This window comes from Megalobrama amblycephala, linkage group LG17 (genome assembly GCF_018812025.1).
Source record: "Megalobrama amblycephala isolate DHTTF-2021 linkage group LG17, ASM1881202v1, whole genome shotgun sequence".
Lineage (NCBI taxonomy): Eukaryota > Metazoa > Chordata > Actinopteri > Cypriniformes > Xenocyprididae > Megalobrama > Megalobrama amblycephala.
The window spans coordinates 34,334,210-34,348,382 of record NC_063060.1 but is presented as its reverse complement, the minus strand read 5'-3'; the positions used below and the strand labels follow the sequence as shown (position 1 = coordinate 34,348,382).

At 36.8% G+C, this 14,173-nt stretch overlaps 1 protein-coding gene across 1 annotated transcript; it reads right to left on the bottom strand.

The window, feature by feature from the left end:
* Positions 1-815: 815 nt before the first annotated feature.
* htr5aa (5-hydroxytryptamine (serotonin) receptor 5A, genome duplicate a) lies at positions 816-13,442 on the bottom strand. The gene is made up of 3 exons (XM_048164885.1): positions 13,118-13,442; positions 5,333-6,105; positions 816-1,366 (listed from the first exon to the last, which is right to left on the bottom strand). The coding sequence occupies exons 2-3, from the start codon at positions 6,029-6,031 to the stop codon at positions 1,031-1,033; spliced, it is 1,035 nt and encodes a 344-aa protein (XP_048020842.1). The 5' UTR covers positions 6,032-6,105; positions 13,118-13,442; the 3' UTR covers positions 816-1,030.
* Positions 13,443-14,173: the final 731 nt, after the last annotated feature.

Here is a 14,173-nt window from a genome sequence, read left to right as displayed (position 1 = left end):
TATCAGTTGTTATCATAACAAAAACGCTTCAACCGGACCGAACGAGAGTCTCGAGGCCTGCCGCTGCGCTGAGTGAGTGACAGGAGGCTGCGATGTGCGTGAACTCGCTGTCATATGGATACTGTAGAGAAGCGGTATTGAACGGTTTAACATATTTTGTTTGACATGTTTAGAAAAAATATATATTTTAGCAGCACTACTAAGGGGGAGGTTGCAGCTTGGTCTGGAGCTGAATTGAATATCACACTAATTTTGTGATTGGCTGTTATGTGGTGTGGGCCAGGGTGGCCAAGCCTCTGATTGGGTGGGCCAGGCCCACCCTGGCCCCCCCGTGGAGCCGGGCCTGATTTTAATGGTCATCAGTATCGCAAATCCTGCAGTTTTTTTATATTTTCTTTTTTTTTAAAACATAGGTACATTTATAACACTATACTTAGTATTATATTACCTTTGCATCAAATTACAAAAACCTAGTTATGCTGCTGTGAGGGTGTTTCTAATACAGCAGCTATGGGAGTGACGGTAAAAATGACATCTTTCTCTCTTCTGACTGCCGTTATCAATTGTGCTCTATTTTTTTTTTTCCTCTTTTAGAAAGTTGAGAAAACAGTATTGTGGACTTTTTCTTTTGCTATTTGAGCAAATGGAAACACAAAAAATATACATTTCTCTCAAAAAAGTGTTATCAAGATCCTCAATTTACACTCATTCTACTGAAGAAGCCACATAATGTTTAAAAAATTAGTTCAGTTGAAACTAACAAATATCACGTCATACTGTAGACTAAATGTAAACTGAATGCCACAAGTGGTCTATATTCATTTAATACAGGGAACAGATTGACATTTTCGCTGAGTGTTCTTCACTAGACACTGGGTCAAATGATCACTTTTCTTGGCAGTAAAAACCCAGACATCATTCCGTTTGTGAATCTGTGCCTTTTGAAGAGCTCAGATAACCACACTTCCCCAAATCTTAAGGGTGGTTTAAAATGGCATTTGTGATGATGCCAAGATTTCTGCTGTATCTCTCAACGCTGGCGGGAGAAGAGATTCCTGAAAGCGTTATTATAGTTCTTGTTGAAGGCTGTGTAAATGAGCGGGTTGAAGAAGGAGTTGGAGTAACCCAGCCAGAGGAAGACACTCTTCCATATCGGTGGAATGTGACAGGAGCACAGTGGAGTGATGAGCTCAGTGAGGAAGAAAGGGATCCAGCACAGGACGAACACTCCGATGAGGATACCCACCATCAGAGCCGCTCGCTTCTCCTTCTGTTCTCGCCACGTCTCACTATCGGTCTGAAATGTCACAGTGGCATGGCGCACCGTGAAGACCATCTGAGGCTGTTGCCTGGAGGCCTCTTTTACCTGAGGGAACAGATGTGTCTTGAGTGTTACTGCTGTGAGTGGATCAGTCAGGAGCATAGATTATGATCAAATAAACCACTAAAACCTAGATTTATTTTATTAAAAGTTTTTTCAATAAAATCATTTAATATGATAATCAATATTTCATGTATTCCTCACAGAGCTTATATGTGAGCATTAGCAATGGAATTTACATATTAAATTTTAAATATCAAAATACAGAAGATTTGCAGTAATATTGTGAAAGATTATAATAATTTAAAATGTCCGCTTTCTTTTGTAATACACATTAAAATGCAATTTATGTGATGGCAAAGCTTTTCAGTGTCTGTCACATGATCCTTCAGAAATCATTCTAATTGTCAACATCATTCTAATTCTAATTATCATTCTGCTGATTTGATGCTCAAGAAACATTTCTTATTATTATCAATGTTGAAAGTTGTAATGCTTAAAAAGTTAAAGCAAAAATGAAAATTCTGTCATTACGTTCCCAGAACGTCTCCACTGGTGTTAAGGACGTTGCCTAGTAACGTTCCCAGTAAATTCAGAGACGGTCATGATGTGGAGTTCTTGTTTTGATGGACCTTCACAAAACATTCTGGACATTCTCTGAACATTTAGGGAACCATACTTTATTTGGAAATATTCTCAGAACGTCCCTGCTGCCCTTGTCAAAAAATTGAATTGAAAGTTAGAACTAAAAGTGGCTGTTCAAATAAAAACTAATTTTTCTTAAATGTCTTACAAAAAAGCTCTTTACAGGTAATTCTTGGATTAATATTATGAAACATTTTCTTTAAAATGCAAATCTCTTGCAGTAAATCATTAGCTGACAACAGCACACACATGAGCTAATGTAACTGCTGTATCACTGCATCAGCAACTACACAGTTACTGCCTTTAAATAAAGCAACATGCAGCAGAACTTCAGTGTTTCTGGATCATCACTGACTGAAGCACAGGATCTACTCTCCAGCACAATGGTAACCTCACAAAACTCAGATAACAGAACATTAAACACAGACAAACCACTCTGACATTATTTCTTTCATACAAATCTTCTTAGTGAGGTGTTGATATTTTATCAATTTATAAATGTCACCATTATGGAGGTAAGCACTTCCTTTAGTTGGGCTCCTGACCCTTGACATTTTAACTTTATTTTTCTCCAATTGTTGTAACTGTGTGTTTCTAAAGCATTCGTTACAAATAAAAATTGAGAGAGAAAAAAAACCTCCTGATTGAATTGGATTTGGTTGCTCATTGTTGGTGAACATATCATCATACAGTGGTCTTATTCACTGATCTCTGAATACTGTATTTTCTTTCATGTTGATGTAGTCCAATGATAATACATAAAACCCTGTCCTGCTTTGACATTTTGAAAGTTTTTATCATTTAGCAGAAATTATTCAGACAGCATCATGTAGATTCACACAGACATCAAGATTCTGCGTATGATCCTCAACAATGGTGACAAAATTTTCAGATAAACAGATTAACTCCGAACATCACAAAACAAGCTACTAAAGTCACAAAAAAGATTTTTGCTTGTCACCATTGTTGAGGATCATACGCTGATTCATGATGTTTGTGTGAGTCTAAAAGACACTGCTCAAAACTCTATCTCTATAATGAACTTAAAACTAACCATTAATTAATGCAAAACTAACATAATACACTCATAGTTTAGACTCTGGTGATGATCAGTGAATCAAGACATCCCATGATGATTGAATCATCAGTACTAAACAACCCAATCCATCTGATCAGAATTTTTCGTGTTTTTGTGTTATAACAAACATGTCTTGAAAACACAGTTAAAGCAACCAGAGAAAATCTAATGTTAAAATGGCAAGAATCAAGAGCCCATCTAAAGCAAATGCTCACCTCCATAACGGTGACTTCAAACTTTATTTTCTATAAAACACCCATGCAGAAGGCGACGTTCTTGTGACCTTGCGCAACTTTGCCTAAAAGTTCTCTAAAAGTGACAAATTCTGAAATTTTACAAACCATTTGGAACATAAAACATCCCCTTTTGGTAATGAAAGTGCTGCAGTTCAAGGTTCCTTATATGATTTTAAGGGGACATTCCAATGTGGTTAATTTTATGGTCACATAAGAATGTTACAATGAGGATTTTTGGGACATTAACTGAACGTTGCCACATGGTCCTCTGTTGGTCATTTAATAACGTTCCCGATATAAGTTAAGGGGGATGTTCTATTTTGGTTATTTTATGGTCGTGCGAGAACATTACAAAGAGGACATTTGGGAAGTTAACAGAACATCCTATAGTAATAGTCCCCTTAACATTCCCAGAACGTCCTGAATGTTCCCTAAAGGTCCACTAAATAACGTCCCCCAAACCTTAAAAGAACTCCACATCGTGACCTTCTCTGAACGTTCTGGGAACATTACCAGACAACGTCCTTAATACCAGTGGATGTTCTGAGAATGTTATGGGAATGTAAAATTTCTAACTTTTGTTCATCTTCGGAACACAAATGAAGTAATTTTTTATGAAATCTGAGAGCTTTCTGTCCCTTCACTGACAGCTATGCAACTGAAACTTTGACGCAAAAAGTTCAAAAAGTTCATCCATAAGAATTGAGTGTAATTTAGTCCAATTTTTTCTGAAGAGACTCGATTGCTTTATATGATGAATTTAGGCTTTTATTCACATATAAACATAGATCAGCAAACATAAACAGAAGCTCAACCGAACCTGTTTGACGCGTGAGAACAAACCTCTTTTGGAAGCTCAAACTGCCGCGTAACACGAGAATGAACCTCATTGGTTCTCGCACATCAAGCAAACGTGAGTTGATGAATGTTTATATGTGAATAAAAGCTTAAATTAAATCTGTTCATCATATAAAGTGATCATGTGTCTTCAGAAAATTTGGGCTAAACCGCTCAATGCATGGATTAGTTTTACGATCTCTTTATAAACTTTTTGGAGCGTCAAAGTTTCAGTTGTGTATGGAGAGACAGAAACCTCTCAGATTTCATCAAAAAGATCTTCATTTGTGTTCCGAAGATGAACAAAAGTCTTGACAGAAATGACAGAATTTTCATTTTTAGGTGATCTAACCCTTTAATATTTTTTGTGGAAAGCATGATATATTTTTTGGGATTCTCTGATGAATAGAAAGTTCAAATGAACAGCATTTAATGGAAATAGGAGTTGTAACAATGCGAATGCTATTACTGTCACCTTTGATCAATTTAATACATTCTTGCTGAATAAAAGTATTAACTCTTACTGATCCCAGACTTGAATAGTGTAAGTATAATCAAAAAATGTTTAAATGATTTTATTATAATGAGATTATAGATAAAAACAAAGAAAACCACTGAATCCAATGCAGGACATGTTGACCCCGCTCATGCATTCATGTACTAGGTTTTTTTCTTTTTTTTTCTTCTTCTAAGGTTAAGATAACATAAAGTAAAATTGCATAGACCTTCTGCAGTATTAGGATAGCTATTAAAATAGCCATTTAAGCATAAGCTTTTAAACCCTTAAAGTTTCTGTGTCAAACCTTTGACAATCTTTTCTAAACCCAATGAAGTAGAACAGGATGGTAATAGAATGGAAAATAATGTGGAACTTATCTAAGGATGGTGTCAGGATTACTATTCACTAAAGTGTTGTGACATGCTCAGAGATTACACCATGCTTTTCAAGGTAATAGAGCAAGCTAATGGGACATTCAATTGCCTATTGAATTGCTGTCTAGTAACGTTCTGTAGAATAATGAAAAGTGGGATATGAACAGTCTGATCTAAATCAATAGAATACGTTCTGCAATTTCAAAATATTAAGAAATAAATTCTCTGCACAGTAGTCTGTACATAATTAAAATGCCAGTACATTAGTGTGTGCAGGATAAAGATCTTAAAATGTTGCTGTGCAAAGAAAAAGCATATTACAACATACAGTATCATTTATACCTCTCCAGCCTCTGCAACTGGAGTGATGGTGTTGGTCCTCTTTGATCCAATACGGAACTTGGCAGCTTTGTATATCTTCCAGTAGACAAACAGCACAACACAGAGAGGCAGATAGAAGGCCCCGAATGTGGAAAAGATGGTGTAAGACGGCTCCTGGCTCACCTGGCACTCCATGTCCACCTCTGAATACGTCTCACCCCAACCAAACAGAGGGGAGAGGGAAATAACAGACGAAAGCAGCCAGGTCAAGCCAATCATCCCATTGGAGATCTTTTTTCGGGTCTTCAGCGTGTACTCCAGGTGGCGTGTTATGGACCAGTAACGGTCAAGGGCTATTGCGGTCACGTTCCAAATGCTGGCTGTACAGCACAGGACGTCGAAAGATATCCAGACTTGGCAGAGGGCTCGGCCCAACTTCCATCGCCGACCATTGAGCTCATGGACCAGACTGAGAGGCATCACTAAAGCAGCCACCATAACATCAGATATGGCCATGGAGGCCACCAGGTTGTGGGGCACACGGTGGAATGTTCTGACCCTTAGAATTGTGACTAGGACGAGCATGTTCCAGAAAAATGTAGCCACCACAAGCATTGCTAGCAGGGTGAACGTCAAGACGCTGAACACTGTCTGTGGCCTGTAGATATTTCCATATTCTGAGCTCTGATTAAAAGAGCTGTTCTGGCTGACATCAGCCATGTTATTGAGCGCTCTTTTGTCCACTTTATGCCACTTACAAAATAGCAAGAAAGAATTTCACTGGACTGCAACAGCTGTAGAAAAGGTGAAAAAATAGACATTGTAAAAAATTAAATGGAAAACCATTTTTAACCCTTTGATGCACAACATGGGTCAAAAATGACCCGGCTGAGTTTTTATTTTCTATATCTTTGCAAGAAATTCATTTCATCATTCAGTACTCCAGGTATTCCTCAATTAACTTGTTTTTGATCATCACAAATCCTCATTTTCATTTTTTCTTTCTTACTTTTTTAATAAAAATCATTTTTTTATCACTACCCTTCTAATGCGCAACATGGGTCAAAAATGACCCGTATTCATTTCCTATGTAATTTTAATAACGGTTGAGTGTTTCTTCACTGAATCTTTAAAAGAAATGTATTTTTATCATTCATTTATTCCAGGTATTCCTTAAATATCTTGTTTTTGATTGTAAAAAATCATTATGTTCATTTTTTCTTTCTTACTTTATAAACAAACACAGTTTTTGTATGTCTACATCAATTTTACACACATGGGTCAAAAATGACCCGTATTCATTTCCTATGGTATTTCAGTCATGACTGAGTGTTTCTTCGCTGAATCTTTGAAAGAAATGTATTTTATCATTTATTTATTTCAGGTATTACTTAAATATCTTGTTTTTGATTTTCTACAAATAATTATGTTTATTTTTTCTTTCTTACTTTATAAACAAACACAGTTTCTACATCAATTTTACACACATGGGTCAAAAATGACCCATATAGAAATCTTTAAATATTTGCAAATTTTTGCAAGTAGGAACATATTTACTGCAGACAACTGTTCATCTGCCACACATTTCACATCTTAACAAGGCTACTTTTGTATATTTGATGGATGTAAGTCTTATTATATTTAATATATTAGGCTATATATTTCATAATTTTTTTGTCATAAATCAATGCAATTGGTCATCCTTTATGTCTGTCAGCGTTCCTGAAAAGTAACAGTTTTGGACATATACAACATGGGTCTAAAGTGACCTGAATTAGTTATTTTCTATATTGCATATATTACAATAAATTAATTTTATCATTCATTATTCCATCTATTACTCAATAACCAAATCCTTATTTTAATTTTTCCTTTCTTTTTGAATGAATTTTTTTGAATGTGTGTGTCATTACCATTCTAAAGGCCAACGTATACTTCCCTTTTTATGCGTACGTGAGGATCAGCATACAGATTTTTGTAACTTTTTATAATTTCCGCCGGATTTCTGTAACTGTGTATGTGCAACCTGCACATACACATTTAAATTGCGTTTGTGCGCAAAGTAAACTTTCAGCTTTTTTTACAGTGATGTCATCATCCACCTCAGTTCTGTTGAGGACCAGACGCTAACACTCTAGATAAAGAAAATCAAAAGCACTGTTGATCGATTCACTTATTATATATTTTCACTGTTGGACAGAAACCTTGTTCAAAACTGTTACTTTTCAGGAACACTGATAGATGTAAAAGGTGACCAGTAGCATTGGTTTATGACAAAAAATACAAATTATGAAATATAATATATAGCCTATTATATGAAATATAATATGACTTTCATCCATCAAATATACAAAAGCAGCCATGTTGAGACGTGAAATGTGTGGTGGATGAACAGTTGTCTGCAGTAAATATGTTCCTACTTGCAAAAATTTGCAAAGGTTTCTATATAGGTCATTTTTGACCCATGTGTGTAAAATTGATGTAGAAATACAAAACCTGTGTTTGTATATGAAAAAAAAGAAAGAAAAAATGAACACAATGGTTTGTTAAAATCAAAAACAAGATATTTAAGGAATACCTGGAATAAATAAATGATAAAATACATTTCTTTCAAAGATTCAGCGAAGAAACACTCAGTCATGACTGAAATACCATAGGAAATGAATACGGGTCATTTTTGACCCATGTGTGTAAAATTGATGTAGACAAACAAAAACTGTGTTTGTTTATAAAGTAAGAAAGAAAAAATGAACATAATGATTTTTGTCAATCAAAAACAAGATATTTAAGGAATACCTGGAATAAATGAATGATAAAATACATTTCTTTTAAAGATTCAGCAAAGAAACACTCAACCGTTATTGAAATTACATAGGAAATGAATACGGGTCATTTTTGACCCATGTTGCGCATTAGAAGGGGTTTTCATAGCTTGTGCATCAAAGGGTTAAGCCACAACTGCCCCAGTATCCTATCATCGCACTACAGGCTGCAGCGAGGACATCTTGAATCTGACCGCGATTGTCCAATCAGAATATTCCAGAAAGCTGTGTAATATATATTGCTGTTCTAGTCTTACCACATCTAGATGACCCAGAAAAAGGTGATGTGAGCGAAAAGCTTAAATCCATATTTTACTACAGGTGCTTACATCAATATTTTAAGACAAGTATTCCTTTATGACACTAGTTTCAATATGCTTTGTGACTCCATAATGAATCTGTCACTGGAATCTGTTCAAGTAGCGATTGTTCGAAAAGGTAATTGAGCTTTCAAACAATGTCTGTGTGAACGCTGGCCAAACTGATTAAGCATTCATGTATGGCTTGGGGAAATTCATAAGCAGAAATAATAAACATATCAGAATCAACCAGAAGAGGTGAAATATAGGCAGATTGGTGACCATAATAGCTTTAGTCTTCTCATGCCTTAAGGGTAAATAATGGATAATGTATGCTTGATGTGTGTGAAACATTAAAATATTCAGAACACTTCAAGCTTGAATGTGCATGCAAAATGTCAATAAAAAAAAATCAAACATCAGCTCTATAAGGCCAATTCACACTGCACTGACAGATGCCGACACTCACCAGATTACAGTACGTCACTTCCCAGACATTCCAAGACCCCAAAAACGTTGATTGAAAACGTTCGATCGGCTTAAAATGAGAGCTGACCAATGCCGACAGGGCATTGTAAAACCCAATAAGTTACGGTAACTCAAACCATTTGAGGAAACCAAATGCCTTAAACCATTTAAGTTTTAAAACCAATAAGTATGAGTACTGTAAACTCATATACATTGAGTTAGGGTGTACTCGCACTAGGCAGGGTTGCCTTGAACTGACCCCGAGCGTGATTGTCCCCACTCCCCTGCTGGCCTGTGTTCACATTGCCCTTAACGTTCCGAGCTGGAGCATGCTTACGTCATAAACGATGCAACTTTTTGAATGGAAGAAAACAGGAAGAAATGCACTTTCGCTAAGATACTGCCTAATATATTTATCTTTTACACCGCGCAGTGATTTTCTCTTGCACCTGACGTTAATGGAGGAATTTACAGCTTACTCGCAAACTACAATTCCTGTTCATCAAAGGTGAGAAGCAGACCCGTTATAAACCCATATACACTCGAATTAATTACATGAATTGATAAGTGTACTATCAAAGTAGTAATGAAGATGTTTGCCGTTGTAATGATGACAGTAGCACACACAAAAGTAGTAGCTGTTCTGTGCTCAAGCACGGTTAGCGCTCACACTGCATGCGAACCGCGCTCAAGTCCAACCAAACCGCGCTCTGGCCCACCTCTTCCAAGCGGGCCAGGGCCGGTTAAACGAACCACGCCCGGGCAGGGAACGGAGCGATCCCACTTGTCAAACGAACCGGGCTTTGGGGGTCAAACATGCTCGGGCATGGCTCAGAGCGCCTGGTGTGAGTACACCCTTAAATTCACTTATATTTTAGTGTTGGTTTAGTCAATCAGTAGAGTAAACTTAAGTTAATTCCACTCATTCCGTTTGAATTCAGGTAACAAATCTAACTAAGTCTTAACAACTTAAATGGTTTGAGAAAACCGATTGCCTTAAATGGTTTAAGTTCATCAAAGTCAAAAGTAATAAAGTTACTTATGACTAAGCAAAAACAAAGCAATGATGACAGAACAGTGATCAGACAAAACCTGGCGAAGGATCTGTTGCTGTCTGTCAGTGCAGTGCATGTGAATTGGCCTTTAGTGTCACACTGTTCTATTAGACAGTCTTTTAGAAATGATATGCATGTGTGGGAAGTTAGGACTTTCATAATAATTTCCTTTAATCAAATATGAGACATCCAACAGATGTGTCATCCGCTCTCACATAGCTAATGCCCTCGTCTTTGAATCATTACTTTAATGGCAGTTAAAGCAGTTAAAGCATACAGCGTCGGAGGGCTCATCCTAATCACACTGGCACTTCTCTTCACAGCTGATTCCTTCAAATAGGTGACAAGGGTTCATTTAACAGTACAGCTTAGTAACACGATGCTCCTTCTTCACACTGTTTTGGCAAGTACTTGTTAACCACTCAGAAATCACAAATGTTGGTTGTTGTATGCATATGCCAAACCTATAGAACTTCCTTACTAGTTCTCACTTTTCAAGGTGCAGTATGTTTTAACTTAGTACCAGTGGTTTTAAACTCTTTAATGACACCTATTGCTGTTGATGCATGAAGTTTGTTTTGCCACTTCATGTTTTTTCTGTCTCATGCCACACACATCTATATGACAGGCATTCTTGGATTCAATCCCAATTAATTTTTGTGCATTGTTGGTGGTTCATGAGGTCTGGCTGCTGCACTGCGATGGTATGGCCATGAGATTTTCCCTGTGGTCGCTGTGTGGTGGATTAATTTTTTTCCCTTGATCTGTGGCATGAGAGCTGTGGGTCGTCACAGTTTGTTTAATCACTCCAGCAGGGAATGCTTGTTTTGACTTTTTGTGTTTCCACTTGCCTGGACTGTCTGGTGGATTGTGCACATGCTGTGTTGTCTAGTACAATGTATTTGTTATTGTTTGATTTACTGTTTTGTTTACAAGTAATTTTATGTTTAATCTTCATAAAGCAACAGCCAGGAACACTGGCTGAAAGCACTTTTTAATAACAGCATGACACCACTGGTCATGTGATCTCAATATGGTAGCTATGAGATGATGACCCCTTCCATGTCGAATAAATCAGCTTTTCTGAATGTACACTCTTAAAAATAAAGAACCTTTCAGTGAACAGTTCTTAAAGGGGTGGTTGATTGTGATTTCACTTTTTTAAACTTAAATGTGTAATGTTGCTGTTAGAGCATAAACAACATCTGCAAAGTTACATCAAATGGCTGGTAGGGACTACAACAAACGTCTTCCCGGGTTAGTGACATCACTAACCCTAAAATGTACATAAATCCTGCCCCCGAGAACACGCAACAACGGGGGGCGAGGCCATGTTGGGCTGCTTTAGAGAAGAGGAAGAGTTGTTGTAGTAGAGTGTTGTTTCCATGCCTTCATTTTACGCCGGACTGCTTCAATTCAACACTGGATTTGCACAAAAGATTAACGAGGCACATACTAGTCCATGAGTTGAATCAACTCCACAGCAACTACATAAATTTCTCCACTAACCATTCAGAGATGTCCAGATGCATACTTTAAGTTGTAACTTCTTCCTGAGTCTCTCCATCAGTGTCCAACTCTGGTTTGAACAATGTAAGGCTGAACGTCGTTACTGACAATCATCATTTTGGCCGTGTGCTAGATTCCTGTTGTTGAGCAACTGAAGCAGGAGCTGTTAAAGCTCCGCCTTCTGCCGGGAGCAGCAGCTCATTTGCATTTAAAGGGACACACACAAAAACGGCGTGTTTTTGCTCACACCCAAATAGGGGCAAATTTGACAAGCTATAATAAATTATCTGTGGGGTATTTTGAACTGAAACTTCACAGACACATTCTGGGGACAACAAAGACTTATATTACATCTTGTAAAAAGGGCATTATAGGTACCCTTTAAAAGAACCATGTTTCTTAACATGGAGTGAAGATCATTTAAAAAATGTGACCACAAAACTAGTCATAGATTTATACATCATCTTTCCACTGATGTATGGTTTGTTAGGATAGGATAATATTTGGACGAGATACAACTATTTCAATATCTGGAATCTGAAGATGCAAAAAAATCAAAATATCGCCTTTAAAGATGTCCAAATGAAGTCCTTAGCAATGTATATCCACTCACAAAAATACATTTTTGATATATTTACAGTAGGAAATTTACAAAATATCTTCATGGAACATGATCTTTACTTAATATCCTGGCATAAAAGAAAAATCGATAATTTTGGTAAATACAATTTATTGTTGGCTATTGCTACAAATATACCCGTGCAACTAATGATTGAGGGTCACAAATTGTTTTCTCACTTTTTCCACTATAAAGAACCTTTTGAGGAATGGAAAGGTTTGGAATTGGAACCATCAATGCCAATAGAGAACCATTATTTTTAAGAGTGTAGGCTACATTTGAATTTTGTTTCTCAAAAGTACCATTCATTTGAAAAAACTTTTTAATTTGCAGCATGAATGCATCTCTACATTTCAAATCCATCATCTAGCCAAAGTAGCAGCATCAAAGGGTACAGTATGCACTGAACTGCTCAGTGAAAGTCGCCTACTTTTGTGCACTGATTTACATATGCTGCTGAGAATCAATTAGGCTACTTGTCAAGAAGCCCTGAAATTAACATATGCAGATGCGATGTAAGCACATGCGCATGCAAAACAATCAGAATTCTGCACATCGCACGACTCACAGAAGCACTGTAAACAATATTTCATGTCATTCACAAAATTGGTTGGTGCAAAGAAATGACAAAAATTTAATGGGACCTTGCCCTAAATATTCAAAAATATATGATATATAGCCTATATATATAGGCCTATATATATATATTTTTATACTTGACCACTGTCTTTTCACTGGTTGCTGCTTAAAGGTTTTTAAGACATTTAAGATGACAATCAAGTTCCACTAAGTGTTCGAGTAAAGTCGTATAGGGTTCGTAATATAATTAAGTAATACAATTCAACTTAGCCAACTAATGAATTAGAAAGTCTATAACTTCCACGTGACATTCATATTACTTCAACCATTATATTTAAGCGAATAGCATCATTTATTGGCAACCTACGTTGCTCTGCAAGATTTACTTACACAAGCGCGTATATTCACGACATCTCACCACAACAGTTTATTGTTTTTCTCCCCTTCCCACTTACCTTTAGGAAACAACACCTTTGCTTCAGCGAAGGCAGTATCGCCTCAGTCGGTAGAAAACAATATCCTGAGTGTCAGTCTCTGGATCTCGTGCAATAGAGGAGTGACCGCGCGACTGCAGTTTCTCAAGTCGCCACCTCGGCGCAGACCACAGTGATACAAGGTTAAGAACAGTGCTACCATATCACATTCCAGTGACAAAGACAACCGAACTGTTTCCTTCATTTTTCATGATTGTAGATTACTGCAGTCTTTACAAAGGAGAAATTACATTCTCCGAGGCAGCTATTTCAATCTGTGAAAAGCAAACAAACAAGTACACTGACTTGAAGCTATGAAGCTACTGTATAGCACTGCTTATAAATGTTTTTCTTTTAAGCGTCATCATATTTACCCTGCTTCTAAACCTAACCATAACATTGTTGTTATATCTACAGCAATGTATAATTTTGTCCTCACAGTGTGGTATGTTATATTCATTAAGACTTTTTTTTTTTTCTTTCACAAAAGTGTCCTTCACAAATAAAGCCACCAGAAAGAGAGAATGAATGAATAAATGAATGAATGAATGAATTCAGAATAGAGCTTAGCTGACTTATTGGTTTTGGACTGGCAAAGAAAACAGCAGAAAAAAGACAAATATGTGTCCTTGCAAATGCTGATATTGTAACCTTTGGCTGGTTGCATAAACTTAGCCTCCATGTTAAGACTGTGACATAAGATGCCAAGTAAGATATGTTCCTGGATCAACATTCCAGTCTGAAAATTTAGTCTTAACCCTATTCCTACCCCTAAACCTAATCCTACCCATAACTTATCCCTAAAATCAGAGGGGAAAGAGGTGAATAACATTGATGTAGAAGCACCTAACCCTGGTTGCAAGCCAAAACTTGACATAAACTTGTCCCTCATATCTGATTGGTTGATTGATATGTTGTTCCAGGATCAACAAATATGTTGATCCAGGAACATGTCTTACTTGGCAAAATCACGGTGACCGATTTGAGATAGAGTTTGACCAAATAGCAGTTAGTTAGGGATAATCAGTCTTACTTTTC

Bases quoted from the DNA above. Each gene is read 5' to 3' on its own strand.
- htr5aa (XM_048164885.1), bottom strand. From the start codon at position 6,031: ATGGCTGATGTCAGCCAGAACAGCTCTTTTAATCAGAGCTCAGAATAT. The intron at 1,367-5,332 runs GTATAAATGATA...CTGTTCCCTCAG, and splicing joins CAGTTGCAGAGGCTGGAGAG to GTAAAAGAGGCCTCCAGGCA.